Raw genomic sequence first — 19,878 nt, forward strand, 5'->3', positions numbered from 1 at the left:
TTCCTCAAAACTTTGAACTTGCTGCTCATTGCTAACACAGGTCCTACATAAAGTTAAACCATGGAGCTAGTATGGGCTGGAGAGACATTTTCGATTGGCACTTTTGCACAAGCAGGCATTCCACTCAGTCACTACTGTCTATTTAGAAAATTTAAGGTTTAGTTTGGCATTCATAGCTTGCAATTCAGGGGTGATACAACAATAGAAGATATCAATGACCCAGAGAACACAGGCCATCCTGCATTTTAATGACATTAGAGACTATACAGCTAGCAACTAGATATTGCAGGTTTGCAGAACTACAAAACAAACATCTAGAAGAGGAAAATTACAAATCATGTTAGAATCTAGAATTTTACCAATGCTCTTCGGTATTCCTTCTTTCCATACAATGCATCTGCAAAGAGCACCTGAAAGAAACAAAAAATTAGTTTGTTCCACATTATAGGATGAATTTCACATCTAAAATAAGAACTGGTGATAGCTACCAAACAAGACCAACAATACTTCTTAAAAGATCAACAGAATGATAACTTATAATGTCTTCCTCTGAATAGCAGGCATTCAACCTGCAATTATCTATTTATTTCATTATCAATGGCACACATGTAATCAAGAAACGCAGATTAAGGTAGACCCTTTAACTTCAAATATATGTCTTTTTCCTCAAGGAAAATTCCTTAACTCAAAATCGGCCAGAAGAGTACATAATCTACACATCCAATGTAGTCCAAACTGAAAAAGTATACCCTGTCTTCCATTTAAGCTTTGACACCACATCAAGAAAATAGACAATTATTGTTGCCTTGCTAGACATTAAGCTATCCCATTTTCATTACAAAGGTGTAGTTTTTATTTCACCCCTCACTCCAACTAATTCATACATCCTCTATGCATAGTTGTGTAAAACGTTGAGAGATTTCAAGTTCAATTATAAAAATATGGAAATTTTACGGAAATCTGAAAATAGAAATATACATCCTAAAACTGTCAAAACACAGAGCTCTAAGAAATTAATAGATGGCTACAAATGTAATTATAAAATCAATGAATGGCCAATGTCTAACATTGGTCAATCCATCAATGAAGTTTCAGCAACATTTCCTTGGCCAGGTTATTCTTATGTCCTCCCTCAATACCTCGTCTTAAAATAATCATTATCAAATAGAAGGGTGTGTAGTATATGTTCTTCATCGGGCATATGAGAAACAATGGCATTTGACTTGGTCAATATTTTTTGAAAAAAGGGGAATGTGCCAGATGAAAAGAAATGGAAAATTAAATTTCGCCAGCAAAATAATTTGTCTCTTTCATGATGTTGAAATGTAGTATCAATCGGACCTGATCAGTGAACATCAGCATATGCATGAGAGTACATACATATACATATACATATACATACATACATATATACATATATCTATATATAGACACATAAATCAGAACCAATTAATTGATCTCCACACTAATATATTGCATTGCCCAGATCAAACATCTATCTTTGTGATCAGTCTCATCAATGGAGATCCCTAGCACTGCAAAGATGCGACCATGGTAATAGTAATGTTCATCATCGATTGAACCATTGCCATGATTATGTAACAGTATATATGTTGCCCTGTGATTGGGTCTGCACATGCACAGTGCGCTCAAGAAATGGCTTAGAATAATATTTGCTTATGCCCTGAGTCACGTACATGTAGGGAGATGACCCTACGTGGCTCATGCCACGTAGGGTAATGTCTCTACATCGACATGACCCTTTGTTCTCATATATATATATATATATATATATATATTGATCCAATGATTGAGAGAAAGCATCCAACACATACATGTTATTATCTCAAGCAACTGCAATCTGCATATATATATATATATTGATCCAATGATTGAGAGAAAGCATCCAACACATACATGTTATTATCTCAAGCAACTGCGATCTGCATACTTATATATTAAGCACTCTAATCTGTGATTTTCTGCAGATAGAATACATTCACCATAGACTACGATCTACTACAGACTGATAAGCATTGAAAACAGGGATTATCTCCATACTCAGTTATCTTGCAAGGGACGTAGACACCCTGCATTGTTATCGTAGAAGATAAATCAGTAACTGTGCTAATCGTTCAAGATATCTAATAAGGTTAATAGTTACATAAATGTCAGAGAATTAGCGATCAGAATACTCTTCCATAGGATCTCACATTCCTTAACATGGTATCAGAGCCTCGGTGGTAGAGAAATCTAAGTAAGAGAGAGAAATCTTGAATCAAAATATCAAATTTATACTCAGAATCGAAAAAAAGGAGAAATGAATGTGAACGGTGTTAGAGTTGAGGATAGACTCGAAGGCGCTTCAAACTTTGTCTCATGGAAAATTCGACTTCTAGCATTACTTCAAGAACTTGAACTGGATTCATTCATAGAAGAAGAGAGGAAGATAGCCGAAAATGAACCAGAGAAGACAAAATGGAAAAGACATAACAACAAGGCTAAGAAAATAATCATTGATGTTGTTAAAGACCACATTCTTCCATCCATATCAAGACTGACATCTGCTTATGAAGTATTTAAGATCATCCAAAATACATATAAGATCAACAATGCAAGCAGATTGCTTACCTTAAAACAGCAACTCATAAACATCAAAATGAACAAAGGAAAAACAATTTTATCCTATTTCCTGAGAATTTCCGAATTGAGAGACCAACTCTCCACTACTGGAAATAATGTAGAAGACTTGGAACTATCGCCAATAGCTCTTAGAGGACTACCAATCTCTTTGGAATCTTTTATCCAATGCATTAGTCAACCTTCACTACCTAAATTCAATCAACTCAAGAACGACTGTACTGAAGAAGAGTCTCAACTAATTTCAAGAGGTATCATCCCTAATAAAGAGGAAGAGATTCAAGCATTACATGCAAAATCAAATGATAAGAAGCGTAAATTCAAGAGGAAGAAAGGAAAAATACAAACTACAAGAAAAGAGATCTATTAAAAGTTCAATTTTACAAATGTGACAAATTTGGGCACGCTCACATGTATTGTCCAAAAAGGAAGAAAAATCCTATCAACATGGCTGAAGTCAAAGAAACAGAAAACACGCTATTCTTTCTGGCTCTATCGAGTGAACTAAAACCTCTGATAACAATTCGTGCTATGGAACGTATGGGTAAATTGCTCTAATCTGAATTAATCAACAATTTATGTATTTCCAGATAAAAATCATATATGTACAATTCCAATTCCTTACATAAATTCTGCAAGCTAAATAGTTTAATGATTAACCACTAAACAATTCCTTCTATCATTCATTGTTGCTAAAAATGCAATTACAAATTACAATCAATTCATTAAAATTAAGGGACGGAGAAGCTGGATAGATGCACAGGTCGTAGCCCTCTGGAATGATGCCAATCTACCAAAAACTCAAACGCGTCCCTGAAATGATATTTTTACAAGCTCCCTAGCAGACACGGGACCTTTGTAAGAAGTCATAGTCCCCTGGATAATAAATTGCAGGCCCTGGACTTCAAATCACAAGTTCTTGTGGAAAATCACAAGGCAAGATAGGTAAATTGCTGGCAGTTATCTTGGACGTTGGACCCTGTAGGTTGATTGTATGCCCTAAATTCGGTGATGCCAGATCTCTAAATAGTTCACAGCTCTTTTTGTGTGATGCTATGCTGTCTATTTGCACCAGCAGACCAATGTAGATCATATCACTGCCCCAGAATATAAAAAGGCAGCCCACTACTTACGCACAATTTGTTCCAATCCCAAACACAGGTACCATAATTAATTTGCAGCAATGTAATCACTCTAATTCCAGTCAAACTCCTTCAGCATTTATCACATCTCAGGTACAAAAATGAGAGGTCCTCACCAGTAATATCAAAACAAGTAGCAATTGCAATATATCTTATTCATCAACAAAGTAATATTTCCTCAGTAATAATAATGACTCCAAGCCACAGACAATAACAATAAGGGAGATTAAATAACCAAAATATAACAGAATCACTTTATAAAGATTCATAAACAGCTTTAAAAACCCTTATACTTCAGCAAGTCAATCAAATAACTTATTACAGGCAATAAAAGTAAAATAGAAATTCGAATGCTTTTTCCGTCAAAATGAGCTCATATTTATAATCCCCGTCAGTACAAAGTTGCCCAAATGCAACTTCACTTCAGAAGCTTCGCCAATACAACATCATTTTATAAAATTATTATAATAAGGTGCTATTATAACAATGAAACTTTAATAATTAATTAATAAATAGGGGCCCATGCAATTAATATTACAAGGTAATTGGTAAATACTTGCTTATTAATAACAGAGACTGAAAGGTCAATTTATACAAAAGGAAGAGACGATGTTTCCTTAGGAAACGATCGTAAAGAATAGAAACATTCTATTCCAGAGAAAGCAAAAAACGAAAGCAAACTAAAGCTAAAGATATTTACAAGATAACCATTAACTAATAATAGACGTCTTATCTATTATTGTAATACCCTCCCTTAAAGGTTAATCTATCTAACACACCAAGTTGTCCTCTGAATTTGACAAACTTATCAGGACCAAGAGGCTTGGTGAGAATGTCTGCAGTCTGATCTAAGGTAGGAACATACTGCAGATCTATAGTCCCGTCTTCAACCAACTGTCGTATGTAATGACAATGAACATGCACATGCTTGGTTCGTTCATGGAAGACTGGATTCCGTGCTAACTTGATAACGCCTTCATTATCAACAAACAGAGTAGTCGGTCCTGCTGGTGACATCTGCATATCCCCGAGCATCCGACGAAGCCAGACAGCTTCACATCCTGCCTTAACAGTCCCTCCATATTCAGCCTCTGTAGAAGAGAGAGACACTGCCTACTGCTTCTTGCTGGTCCATGTGACTGCACCGGATCCCAAGCTGAACACATATCCAGATGTTGACTTTTTATCATCAACAGAGCCTGCCCAATCTGAATCTGTGAACCCACTGAGTTTAGGATTAGAACTCCCAGAATACAGAAGTCCATAATCAGAAGTGCCCTTCACATAACGAAGCACACGCTTTGCTGCCATCCAATGATCAGCCTTAAGAGCTGTCATAAAGCGTGAAATATAGCTGACTGCAAAGCCGATATCAGGCCTAGTAGCAGATAGGTAGATGAGCCTGCCTACTAGTTGCCTATACGTAGTATCATCAACGGAAGGAGAATCAGACTTGGCTGATAACTTGAGACCTTTCTCCATAGGTGTAGATGCAGGTTTGCAATTCTGCATTCGGAATTTGTCTAACAAGGCTCTGACATATTTGGACTGAGAGATGAATATACCAGAAGACTGTTGCCAAACTTCAACACCTAAGCAATAATGCATGAGCCCAAGGTCAGTCATATCAAAAGACTGGCATAAGTGTTGTTTGATTCCCTGAATCAAAGATGTCGAACTGCCAGTGATGATCAGATCATCCAAATAGATAACCAGAAGGATGATGTCACTTTCAGTAGTCTTGATGTACAGATTTGAGTCTGAAGAACTCCTCTTGAAGCCTTGATCACTGAGGTACGTATCAATCTTGATATACCATGCCCGAGGGGCCTGCTTCAAACCATAGAGAGCTTTTACCAATCTGAGAACCTAATGGTCTTTACCAGCAACCTTGAAACCAGGAGGCTGCGTCATGTAGACCTCTTCATGGAGATCACCATTCAGGAAAGCACTCTTTACGTCCATCTGATGGACCTTCCAGCCAAACTTTGCTGCCATGGCTAAGACTAATCTGATGGTGCTCATCTTTGCAGTAGGAGCAAAGGTCTCCTCATAATCAATGCCCTGACGCTAAGAAAAGCCCTTTGCCACTAAACGAGCTTTGTACTTATCCAAAGTACCATCTGATTTGTATTTGATTTTGTAGACCCATTTGCAGCTAATGGGTTTCTTCCCTGGGGGAAGATCAGAAAGGACCCAAGTGTTGTTCTTCAGCAGGCTCTGGTGTTCAGATTGCATGGCTTGTTCCCACTCTGGAATTCCTTTAGCCTCGAAATATGTTTGAGGTTCAAACACACTGTGAATGTTGGCCATAAGAGAAAAGTTAACAGAATCTATAGTTTTGCTCTTTTTCCGAGTAGTTCTCCCATCAATGAGCTCATCATCATGAAGATCAGCAAGTGTCTTAGCCCACCACTTAGGTCGGAGAGGAGAATGACCAACAGTAGTACTAGGAGATGCTTGATCAGCAGGATCCTGATCAGAAGAATATGGTTCAAACTCAGGTGAAGCATCTTCAAAACGAGGTGATCCTGCAGGAGAAGCCGGAGGTGGCTGTACAGGTATCACTGCCAGGACTGGAGTTGTAGGAGCTACTGGAGCCATCCCATCAGGTGGACCTAATGGAAGCCGAACTCCCAAATCATGAACCTGCATAGGTTGGACTGCAGGATCAGGAACAGGAGAAATAGGCATGAATGGTCCTCGTTGCTCATCAAAGAGTACATCGCGGCTGTATATAAGACGAGATGTCTCAACATCAATATCTCGTCTCAATATCAATAAGGCGGTAGGCTTTGTGAAGACTGCTATATCCAGCAAGCATTAGTTTCTGACTCTTGGCATCCAACTTGGTGCGTGAAGCATCAGGGATCCAAACAAAAGCAAGAGAGCCAAAAACCTTCAGGTGACTGATTCTAGGCTTGCGACCTGACCAGGCCTCTTCCGGAGTTTTACCTTTGACCGCCACTGTGGGTGACCAGTTCAACAGATAAACTGCAGTGTTAACTGCTTCTGCCCAAAAACGCTTCGGAACATGTCTGTGTTCGAGCATGGAACGAGCCATCTCGGTGATTGTCCTGTTCCGACGTTCAACTACACTGTTCTGTTGTGGCGTGTGGGGTGTGGTGAACTGGCGTTGGATGCCATGTGTATCCAAGAAGCTGGAGAAAACATTAGAACAAAATTCCCCCCCATTGTCTAATCTAAGAGTAATAATAGATTTCCCAGACTCTTTTTCAACTAAGGGTTTAAACTTCTGAAATACAATAAATGCATCGGATTTCTTTTTAAGGAAATACACCCACATTTTTCTACTGAAATCATCTACAAACAACAGAAAATACCTGTATCCAAGAACAGAAGGAGTGGCCATAGGGCCGCAGATATCAGCATGAACAAGCTGAAGTACTTGAGAAGCTCGCCAAGAATCGCCACTGGGGAAAGGTGTGCGATGTTGCTTCCCAGCCTAACATGCGTCACAAACTCCAAGGTGTTGGGTTTGAATCTCTAGCAAACCAAGAACAAGCTCATCCCGAGCAAGTTGTGAGAGATAATGCACATTTAAGTGCCCATATCGCTGATGCCAAAGTGAGCTGATGGAAGATCGCCGAGCAGCCATAGCTAAGTCCTGAGAATCACCAGAATCAGTAAGTCTGAAAAGACCATGATCCTCAAGACCAACTGCAACAGTAGACTTAGTCGCCCGATCAGTGATGGTGCACTAATGTGAACTGAAGGTGACTGCCAAGTGTGGAGAATGTCGCAGCAACTGACTGACCGAGAGTAGATTTAGTTCCATCCCTGGAACGTAGTACACATCAAGGAATATGAGCTTCCTCCCAATAGACTGAATTTGAATGTTGCCTTTACCAACAACCGTGTACTCTTCTCCACCACCAAAGATAACAGAATCTGAATAAGGCTGGTAGTCAGTAAACCAGTCTCTGCGGTGAGTAAAATGTCGAGAGGCACCTGAATCAATGTACCAGGTAGATGACTGTACATGATCTGCGGGTCTTTTAGCCATGAAGGCATAAAAGGCAGATTCCACCTACTCAGTGTGCTCTGCACTGTTCGCTTTGGGTTGCGAACCTGATTGCTTAGACTGGGCAGCTAACTGTTGTTTCCACCGATCTTGCTGAAGTAGCAGGGTGCAAAGATCAGTGAACTTTAGATCAACACCAGTAGATGTGATGTTGAGAGTCTCGATAAAATGCTCATAGGAATTTGGTAAACTCCGAAGAGTGATTACCACAATATCCTCTTCCTCCATCTTGCGACCGATGGCAAGTAACTGATCACGGATTTCTTGAATCCGATTCAGGTGTGCCTTGAGCGAGGTGCGCTCATCCATGACAATAGAAAACAGAGTGTTTTTCAGAAAGAAGGCTCTGCTCTTGTCAGAAGTCTCATGAAGACCTTTTAGATGTGTCCAGATTTCGGCCGCTGTCTTGCCGGATGGAATTTGAGAAAGCTGGTCATCAGCTACGGAGAGTTTGAGAAGCATTACTGCCTCTCGATTGTTCAGATCCCATGTATCTTGATCAGGACCCGGAGAAGTCGGACGCTGCTTAACACCCAGAACAAGTTGATCGGTGTTTCGATATTCGAAGATTGCGATGATGCGCTGCTTCCAGGTTCCATAATTGCGACCATTGAATTTGGAATTATGCTCGAGCAGAATATTTGTCAGAGATGCCATGGCACGTTTTTCAATGAAAAACTGTCAAAATCTATGAAGGCACGTTCTTCGAGGCAAAAATACGAAAGACCCAGAAGAATCAGAGAATGAACCAAAAGGAATCTGCTGTCATTTTTTGAATCCGCTGGCTCGAAAATTGAGGCACCCAGAAAAAAAGGACGACAAACCAGTTGGGCTCTCGAAAAACCCACCAAGAATCTGCAAACAAAATTTTTTTTCGACCCCAAAAATTAGGGTTTCGAAAAAAAACGGCCCTAGCTGAAAAAAACTTGAAAAAACTTCAGATTTCTTGATGAAAAATGGTCAAATCTGCTTCCCAGAGCACGATGTCAGACTGAGACGGCTAAGGGCATGAAGATTTGATACAGAAACATGCAGATTTTCACCCAAAAAACGCGAGTCTTCAAAAAATGGCCACGATTTCCACGCGATTTGCAGACCCGTAATTCGAAAATTTCTCCAAGCAGAAAAACCCTAGGTGGGTTTTGGAGAAATTAGATGAAATAATTTTGGAAAAATTTAAACAAATAATTTCAAGAAGAAATTATAAATTTTTCCGAAAAAATTTAAGTATTTAGCCCTGATACCATATTACAAGGTAATTGGTAAATACTTGCTTATTAATAACAGAGACCGAAAGGTCAATTTATACAAAAGGAAGAGACGTTGTTTCCTTAGGAAACGATCGTAAAGAATAGAAACATTCTATTCCAGGATAAGCAAAAAACGAAAGCAAACTAAAGCTAAAGATATTTACAAGATAACCATTAACTAATAATAGACGTCTTATCTATTATTGTAATAATTAATAGCCCAATCCACTACAGGCGATGACCAACTGCCAGCACCAACATCTACACTGCCAAAGATGGAAGCTACCTGAATTAGACTTACCAAAAATAGTAAGTCTAGCACAAAAACTCCCAAATCACCCTATCAACTCACGACGATCACTATAATGAACTGACTCAATCATTTGGAAAAGCTTGCCAAAAATGGTGATACCCTATCATCACAATGAAGCCTCCACCAAGATCCCATACGAAGCATGTGACACCCTATCATCACTGAACCAATTGCACATCATTAACATCATGGGAACCAATAACATGACCTGCAACATGGCACCCAACACCTATGTTGATTATGGAGAAGTCTAGACATCAGTAGAAGAGAAGTCCATAGGAGATCTCAGCATACTCTCGTTCACTGTACCTACCCAATCATCCTGTAAGCCATCCACCTTAGGCATAGACCAACTCTGCAACAGATTGAAATCCTAAACATGTGAGTCAAATACAAGATTGTAGACACTCATCACGATATAAACTCTCCTGCTACTATGACTATCCCCATCGTCATCCTCTGGTTGGTGTGATGAATCTCCCTCAACAATATCAATATAAAGCCACATGCCACGGTTTGTTGTTCTCTTCAACCTCAAAGCACAAGTATGACCTTTAGAGGAGGGCCCTTTGCATAAAACACAAAGCTGTCTCCTCGAGTCCTCTCTGGATGTATCATCAAACTTCCCCATTGACTTCCCCTTGTGCTCAACAACTAGCAAGGACTCCTCATCAATAGGTGGAGGAACAAAACATTTCAATGCAACCTTGCTTCGAGAAGATGACTCTAAGTCTCATGCCTTCCTCAACGCCTCCTGTAAAGAAGATGGGTCCAATGACTTCACCCATACAAGGAGTGGCTCAACCAATCCCTCCATAAATAAAATCACTCGTTTGTACTCGGAGATATCATAGACCATAACTGAGAGCCTTTGGAACTCATTGATGTAACTCTCTAATCAACCAAATTGCTTCAGCTAAGCCAACTTACAGAAATACAGCTTTGGATCCTCCATATCCTTCATATCAAATATTTCGATCAGTCAATCCACACTCTTGATGGGAAATGATATGCTCGTGCCGCAACGAAACTAACCCATGTTACCACCAATCATGGATGCTTCATCCAAATGCAGCACTCCAAACCTAATAGCGTCAACCTCAAAAACAGGACGCAGAGCCAAATCAGTGTCGAGCTTATGGACCCAATATCGAGTTGTAACTTTCCTACTACCATCAAAGTATTCCAATGTCATCTTACTGGCAAACTCTCTCATATCAGTCTGTTGAGGCCTTTATCTCTCAAGTGGTGGCCTCACTCTAGAATGCTCTCGCTTCTGAGTCAAGAACCTATCAGAATTCAAATGTTCCTTTATTGCCTACGGTAAAGCATCACACTCCACAAAGTGTGCCATCGCGTCATAAGCAAAAGGAGCGGCATCAAGCTCAACATTGACCACATCCACCTCGGGTCTCAAAAGCGTGGACCTTTGCAGCCAATCATATGTGCCAGTTTGTCTATCATCTCTTTCAATGAACTTGCCTCGATCCTTAACTCAAACCCGATCTCCATCAATGTATCAATCACCATCTCGAGATCTATGAGAACCAACAGAAACATCTTAAGCCTTCTCTCTACTCCGTCCCCAAGGAAGTGCTAAAAGTTGCAAAGTGTCAAAAAGTTGTATCAACACACATGTCATCTCGTTATGCCCAACTGCCAAGCCCCGAAATGTCACCCGAACCTCTCTATCTACCTCAAAACCTATGTCAACATCCCTATAACTTGTACAAGCAAAACCATTCGAACTACCTACTCCATCGTCGCCCACTATACAGAACTGAATCTCAAGATGATCATCTCTAGGTGGAGAAGTGTGACATCTACAGTTATAATGATACCAAACCTCTTGTCACCATCCATAACTGAATCTCAAGATGATCATCTCTAGGTGGAGAAGTGCGACATCTACAGTTATAATGATACCAAACCTCTTGTCACCATCCATAACTGTTGAATGTCAAACATAATCAAGTGCTAGTAACTCTTGAACAAATAAATCACAAATCAAATAAATTTAAACCCAATTCCTGCAAGCTGGTAGGAAACCATGTCGATACCAATGTAATAAACCTATCTGGTTATAGCTTAATAAAACATCAATTTTTTCACAATTCAAAGGTTCGTCATTTTGTCAGACACTTGGCAAGCAACCTCAGATACCAATTCGTGCTATAAAATGTATGGGTAAATTGCTCTAATCTGAATTAATCCACAATTTATGATTTCCAGATAGAAATCATGTATATTCAATTTCAATTCCTTGCTGAAATTCTACTAGCTAAACAATGGTACCAATTTAATGATTAACCACTAAACAATTCCTTATATCATTTAGAGTTGCTCAAAATGCAATTACAAATTACTATTCATTTATTAAAATCAAGGGACATAGAACCTGGATAGATGCACAGGTCGCAACCCTCCGAAATGATGTCAGTCTACCAACAACTCAAGGAGAGAATGGTATCACTAGTAGACAAGGGACCTCTATAAGCAGTCGCAGAACCCTAGATAATAATTGCAGGCCCTGGAATTCTAATCGCAAGTTCCAGTGGCTAATCGCAAAGAAAGATAGGTAAATCGTTGGCAATTATCTTGGACGCTGGACTTTGTAGCTTGATTGTAGGCTCAAAATTCAGTGATGCGAAATCTCTAAATAGATCGCACCTCTTTTTGTGTGATGTTTGTTGCCTATAAGCACCAGTAGACCAATGAAGATCAAATTGCTGCCCCATAATATGGACGGCAGCCCATTGTTCATGCATAATGTGCCAATCCCAAATGCAAGTACAATAGTTAATTTGCAACAATGTAATCACTCTTCCAATCGAACTCCTTCGGCATTTATCACATCTTAGGTACAATGTGATACAGAATGAGAGGTCCTCACCAATAATATCAAAACAAATAGCAATTGCAATATATCTTATTCATCAACACAATAATATTTCCTCAGTAATAATAATGACTCCCAGCCACACACAATAACAGTAAGGGAGATTAAATAATAGAATATAATGGAATCACTTTACCAAGGTGCTATAACAATAATGAAACTTTAACAATTAATAAATAAATAGGAGCCCATGCAATTAATAGCCAATCCACTGTAGGCAATGACCAGCTACTAGCGTCACAATATGCACTACCAAATATGGCAACCGTTTGAATTAGACTTACTAAAAAGAGGAAGTCCACCACTAAGACCCCCAAATCACCCTGTCAGCTCACGAGAGTCGCTATAATGAACTCACTCAATCATCTGCAAAAGCTTGCCAAAAATGGGGACATTGCAGAAGGTCTCCAAGTGATGTCATGGAAAATTGGGGTTAGGAGGATGGTGTGGTACTGACAAGGTTCCAAGTGATGGTAAATTAGTGCTAGAGAATCCAGATATAGGAACATTGGGATAGCTTCATGTACTATACCTGTAATAAATCGACTGGGTATTACTGCTTGAGGGAGCAGACTTGATGTATTTGTGTCCCCAAACTACAATAATACCCTTCCTAAATATCATGACTAAAGGGCATGTCCCTCAAAGGAACATGTCCCTTCCCAAGTCGGCACAAACTCTCTCCCAGAAATTGGTGATTTGCAAGAATGGTTAACAATTAATCAGCAACTAACACAATGTGTTAAGTTAGCATTAAATATCAAACAATCTTTAGAAGTCACGGCCTATCACAAGAGGTGTATTGGAATATATTTAATGCCATTCATACCATACTTAAGGAGAAGATTAGGTTCGGTCTGCACACTCAGACCTGTAGATTATCATTGTTACAAATTTAACTCTCCCTCCTAACTTGATAATCATACAGAGAGATATCATATCTAGCAACATCAATAAAGATGAACAAGAAATAATTGATACTCTATATCTATTTGAATCTTCTTAGCATGTGGTATCATAGAACACATGATACAATGTCATATTACTAAACCTGTGATATGACAAATTACTGCTACTAGTGATAATATACAAGATAAATCAGAAGAATAATTTAAGTTCTTCATTTTTCCAAATTGTGACTCATAAATACTGGTATTCCTATATCACAACATGATCCTAAGTTAATATCTACCAAAACATAGGATAAACCCCAAAGAATAATAAAATTCTTCCTTTATCCAAATTGTGACTTATAGACATAGCAATTTCTACATCACAATATGATCTTGAACATAGCAATGGTCACTTCTTAGGCATTAAAACAAGAAGTCTCATTCATTTTCAGATATGCTTGAATATTGTTTTTGTCTTGAGTTCTCTCTTGGAGAAATCTGTGAAGTGTTCAGCTTCATGTTTAGAACCTGAGGACGGAAACCTTCAGGCTCAACTCGCCGGATCAAACACCAACATGATTCAGCATAAGAGGCAGATTCACATCAGAGTTTACATTTGGTGTTACAAGTTCTTTTCTATGAATCTCCAATCTAACAGTTATTGTTTCTAGGATTACATTTTTTACGCATGTTATTGTATTGCTGGTTTGTAATGCAATAACAAATTCTAAAGTAATTTATATGATTGTTTATTGGTTATTTACGTGTATTCTATTGCATAAAATTATCTGCTTGTATTTCTGAAAAAATTTGGAAATTTTTGGGAACAATATCAAAGTTGCATGGGTACGAATACGGATACAAATACAGATACGGTATTGGGTACGGATACGGCCATTTTTAAGACCCCCTATATGGTTACGGCTAGACACGACATTAATAAATAAAACATATACATATATTTAACATAGTTTTCTAAGTTACTATAGGAGATCTTCATTACTTCAAAAGTAATAGTGACACATAAATGCTACATAAATATTTATAGGTTAGATTTAATGCTTTACAATATTTAAACATAGAAGAGTTGCTGAAATAGAAAAACATTTTATTTGTCTTTCTCATTCGGTGGAGGTTTTGGTTATACCTTCTTCGTTTTTAAATTGCTTTGAGATAGTTTTCTTTTACATTTAAGGTAAGATCTACCTCAAACCTATTAAAAAAAAATCCCATAGTATTTGGTATGGTTCGAAAATCAAGTTTATTAGGCAGACATGGGTACAATATTCGATGTGTATCCGAGCAGTATTGGATACGTTTCCATATTTGGATATGGGGATGCACGCGCCCAAGGAGGGACAGAGGAGTTTTCGGCAACTTTGAACAATATCCAATGAGATGTTAAAGTGGTATTAGAGCAACAATCTTGCCATCCTGTGGAGTTTGTGCAAAATAAAAAAAACTAGAGAAGTTTATCGGAGAAGTGTATCCTACAGCCTGTAATATTCATGAGCAACAAGAATTAGGATATTTTCAGCTGTGAAAATTCTTATTTCGGAGATACATAAAAATAATATTTTGCTATCTCACTAACGATAAAGTGCACTTCTACAAATTAGTATCTTGTAAAAGAAATTATGGAGCTTGTTTAAATATTATTATTGGTACCACGTCAAATATAGGATTTATGTGTCAAAGAGCATTGTGGAACCTTTATAGATATTGTCATGTGCAAGAATTAGTATTTATTGATATTTGAACTTCATAATATTGGCATAGATATTATAAAAGTATTTTGTTAACATTGGAGGTGTATAGTTTAATATATGCTCAAAAGAGAGAATCTATAAATTTTATCATCAACGATCTTCAAATTGGAAACCCAAACATTACATTTACTACCATTAAGGAAAAATAGTGTTCTCATTGGACAATAGAAGGCAACCTTATAATTTATGTTCGAATGTTGTTTTAAAATACTTTGATAGTCGATGGGTGACTTTCCTTTTTCTGTCGTGTGAAGACTTAAGTGGATGATTTACTTAGAATAAAATTGCAATGTGAACTATGTTGCATGGACGCATCTTCACGGGAATTTTCATTTAGTAGAGGAAGACAAAATGTCATCAAATATTTAGTAGTCGAGGTCTTCATTAAATATTTGTATCCATGAACTAGTTCTTCCTAGTCGGGTTGAAAGTTTAATTAGGCATTAATCCTATATAGAAGACAAAATTATCAGGGCATAGAATAATTCAAGAGTCCAGAGCTTCATTATTTTAGAATTCAAGAATGCTCAGAGTCTGTTAGAGAATGGACCGACATTTCATATTCCAATGTCATGGAATCGTGACCTAGTCTTAGTCCGGCAATTTGTAAGAGTTGTCTAGCATTGGTTAAACAAGAGAGGAATATAAGTGAATATTGATGTGGGGCCGATAATGTCAAAGCAGACAGAAGGTAACGTGGTAGTTACTTGAAGAAGAATAAATCCTCTACTCGTCAAGGAAATCCCAAAAAAAAATTCATCATGTCTTTCTTATTTTAGGATAGCCAATCGACGTTGGCATCAGTTAAGCAAAACGGGTGCAACTATGATGTAACATGGAGACAACTGCATTGGAAAGTAGATTAACATGGCTTTCAATTTCAATTGGTCTCAAGTCATTATATGCACTGTACAATTCGTACAAGGCGTGTGACAACAAGACAATTATAGAAAAACACAAAGAATTGTTCACATATTATTCGAATTTGCATTTCAACATTTACCAACCCTGTCGGCCATGTGTACAAGGCATATTTATGCTATTATAGTTAATTTACAACCTCCAACCGAGCACTAGCTAACTTTCAACACCTTCTCATAAAAGTTCTTATTACAAGTGTGAAGTTGTCATTGACAACAACTTAGCAATTTTTGCAACATTTACTCAAAATGACCTTATTCACATCAAACACTACAAAACAAGACCAAAAACAAATATTCGACATAGTTGCATGAGAGGGTGCCCCTGTATCATACTCCCAAGGAAAGGGAAAAGCTCAAGTTCCACTTGAGAAAAAGTCTGCAATTATGTATCCATGCTTAAAAATATCAGCTTCAGACATCCAAGAAGTATCCCCCAAAGTAAGACCTTACCACTTGACCAAGTACTGGAAGCAGATCATGTTTCTAGTATTATTGAGTTCCTTTGTATCAAGTATGTGTTCCAACTCCATAGACCTGCTAGGTGGAAGATCTTGAATCCACTACTCATCTGATTATGCTTGTGAACCTACACTATAACAACATCCCCTTTATAAGGGTACAAGCCAAAGAAATTAAATATAGGTGAGATACCAATCCCCCTTCGCAATTCAATTTCACATGAATTGGCACCAAACTTGTGAGCAACCTCGCAAGGCCCTATCTTCTTCATCGACAACTTGGAATATTGTCCTTAAGGAAATCTCTTTTTCCTAAGACGGGTTAAGTCCAAAACTCCATCCATGAAATGGACTTCTCTCCTTTTTGCATTAGCTCTCTACTTGTATTAATCCACGCTCCTTTGTATATGATCCTTAACTTGTTGATGAATCTCCTTCATGGCTACAAAATTCCTATCTACTATATCTCTTACATAATGGTAAGGAATTTCAATAAGCTTGGATTTGTCATGGAAGACTGGATTCACTGACAGCTTGATGGAACTCTGATTATCACAATGAATAATCCCACAAGTAACTTCCTCAACCATACTGCTTCTCGAGAGGCCATCGCTGCTGCAATGTATTTGGCTTCTGTGGAGCTCTGAGCTACTGAAGACTACTTTCTACATATCCATGAAATCATAGCTGATCTCAAACTGAAACAGCATCCTGTAGTGCCTTTCATGTTCTTAACACTTCCACCCCAATCTGAATCGGTGAATCCATGCAAATCTAAAGAAACTTTCTCATATTTGAGTCCATAATTAAGAGTGCCTTGCAACTATCTCATAATGTGTTTAACAGCAACAAGGTGAATCTCCTTAGGTTCACACATAAACTGACTTAAGGCATGAACAACATAGCAAATATCAAGTCTTGTATTTACTAGGTACATAAGGGAGCCAATCATCTGTTTGTAGAGAGTAGAATCTATTGGAGGTGATTCTACAGCTGCTTCTTTAAGTTTATGCAAATTGGTCTCCATCTGAGAGGACATAGACTTCCAATTCCACATTCCAAATTTCTTCAAAATATCTAAAGTGTACTTTCCTTGATTAAGTATGATACTCTCAGAATTTTGTAGTACTTCCAATCCTAGGAAGTAATGGAGAAGCCCCAAGTTTTTCATCTCAAATTTTCTAGTTAGATCTTTCTTGCACTGATCTATAAGATGATCATCACCTGTGATTAATAAATCATCAACATACAATATCAGTATTACCATATCATCTTTATCTCTTTTATAATATAAGTTTCGATCGGCTTCATTCTTGGAGAATCCTAAGCCGATGAGATATTTATCAATCATTTCATACTAAGCCCTGGGAGCCTGTTTAAGCCCATAGAGAGCTTTCTTGAGCTTGCAAAGAAAAGCGTTAGAATTATGGGTTTCAAATCCTTCTAGTTGCTCCAGATAGATTTCTTCTGAAATCTTTCCATTCAAAAATGTTGTCTTTACATCCATCTGATGTACCTTCCATCCCTTAGATGTGACAATTGCTAAGACTGATCATACGGAAGTATATCTGGCAACAGGAGCAAAGGTTTCTTCATTATCAATCCCTTCTTTCTGAGAAAAACCTCTGGCTACAAATCTGGCTTTATATTTCTCAATACTCCCATCAGCAGAATGCTTTATTTTGAATATTCATTTTGGAAGAAACAACAGATTTTCCTTTTGGTCTTGCAACTATTTCCCAAACATCATTTTTCATAATTGATTGATATTCTTCTGTCATAGCTTCTTTCCAGACTGGATGTTTAATAGCATCAAAAGGATTGGTTGGCTCTGTTTTGGATAAATCAATCATATTTGCTGTATAACTAGATAATCTTTTAGGTCTTTTACTTTCTCTGACTGATCCTGAAGGTGCAGCAAAGTCTTGAGCTGCTTCAACTGTTTTTAATGGCCCAAAATGGTCTTTTCTTTAAATTTTCTTCAAGGTTCATCTTTTCATCTTCGACCTCTTCTAGATTCTCCCTCTAGGATTCAGATTCACCAATTCTTTCAAAACTTGATAAAGGAGAAGGTTCATTGGAACTTATGGCTCTTTTGAATGCAAGATCTTCCTCAAAGATTACATCTCTGCTAAGTTCAATAGTTTTCTGTCTAGGTATGAAAATTCTATATGCTTTAGAAGTTTCACTATACCGTACAAAGATTCCTTTCCTCCCAGATGGTTCTAATTTGGTTATTTTTTCTTTTGGGACATGAATGTATACAGGATATCCAAAAATTCTGAGATGACTTATAGTGGGTTTTACTTTAGTAAATACTTCTTCAGGGGTTTTATCTTTAAGATAGGAGTGAAGGCTTCTATTTTGAATATATACAGCAGTACAAGAGGCTTCTGCCCAAAGATAGTATTCTAGATTTTGGTCAAAAATCATAGCCCTAGCAACTTCTATAATTCTCCTATTCGTTCTTTCAGCTACCCCGTTTTGTTCTGGGTTATAAGGAACAGTGTACTCCCTCTTGATCCCTAATTCTTTACAAAACCTTTTAAACAAGTCTGAGGTATATTCTCCTCCATTATCTATTCTAAGAGTTTTAATTTTATGTCCTGAAAAATTTTCAATTAATGCTTTGAATTTTTTAAATCTTCGTAGGATTTCTTCTGATTCCTTGCATTTTAAAAAATAAATCCATGTTTTCCTAAAGAAGTCATCTATGAACAAGATATAATACCAGAATCCTCCAAGAGAGGGAACGGACATAGGTCCACATAAATCTGAATTAATTAATTCTAGTACATTATTTGCTTTCCTAGTACTATCATGAAAGGGACTTTTAGTACTTTTACCCAGAGCACACCCTTTGCAAATACTAGGGTAATCTTTATTTAATTAAAGATAGTATTCTAGATTTTGGTCAAAAATCATAGCCCTAGCAGCTTCTATAATTCTCCTATTCGTTCTTTCAGCTACCCGTTTTGTTCTGGGTTATAAGGAACAGTGTACTCCCTCTTGATCCCTAATTCTTTAAAAAACCTTTTAAACAAGTCTGAGGTATATTCTCCTCCATTATCTGTTCTAAGAGTTTTAATTTTATGTCCTGAAAAATTTTCAATTAATGCTTTGAATTTTTTAAATCTTCGTAGGATTTCTTTTGATTCCTTGCATTTTAAAAAATAAATCCATGTTTTCCTAAAGAAGTCATCTATGAACAAGATATAATACCAGAATCCTCCAAGAGAGGGAACGGACATAGGTCCACATAAATCTGAATGAATTAATTCTAGTACATTATTTGCTTTCCTAGTACTATCATGAAAGGGACTTTTAGTACTTTTACCCAGAGCACACCCTTTGCAAATACTAGAGTAATCTTTATTTAATTTTGGTAATCCAATAACCATCTTTTCCATAGTTGATAAGGTTTTAAAGTTTTGATGCCCTAATCTTCTGCGCCATATTTCGTTTGAATCTTCAGCTTCGTGAACTATGGCTTGAATGGATCGACTGGGTTCTGTATTCAATTCATACAAATATTCCTTTCTTTGA

General features: G+C 37.6%; 1 protein-coding gene across 1 annotated transcript in view; it reads right to left on the reverse strand.

The window, feature by feature from the left end:
* APC7 (tetratricopeptide repeat (TPR)-containing protein) overlaps positions 1 to 19,878 on the reverse strand; it is a 316,090-nt gene that overhangs the window by 207,667 nt on the left and 88,545 nt on the right. The window contains exon 3 of the mRNA XM_089801665.1: positions 360 to 410. Coding sequence (XP_089657791.1) covers positions 360 to 410 — 51 coding nt within the window. The remainder of the gene's footprint in view (positions 1 to 359; positions 411 to 19,878) is intronic.

This window comes from Cupressus sempervirens, chromosome 9 (genome assembly GCF_028749045.1).
Source record: "Cupressus sempervirens isolate cs-2001-9-10 chromosome 9, ASM2874904v1, whole genome shotgun sequence".
Taxonomy (NCBI): domain Eukaryota; kingdom Viridiplantae; phylum Streptophyta; class Pinopsida; order Cupressales; family Cupressaceae; genus Cupressus; species Cupressus sempervirens.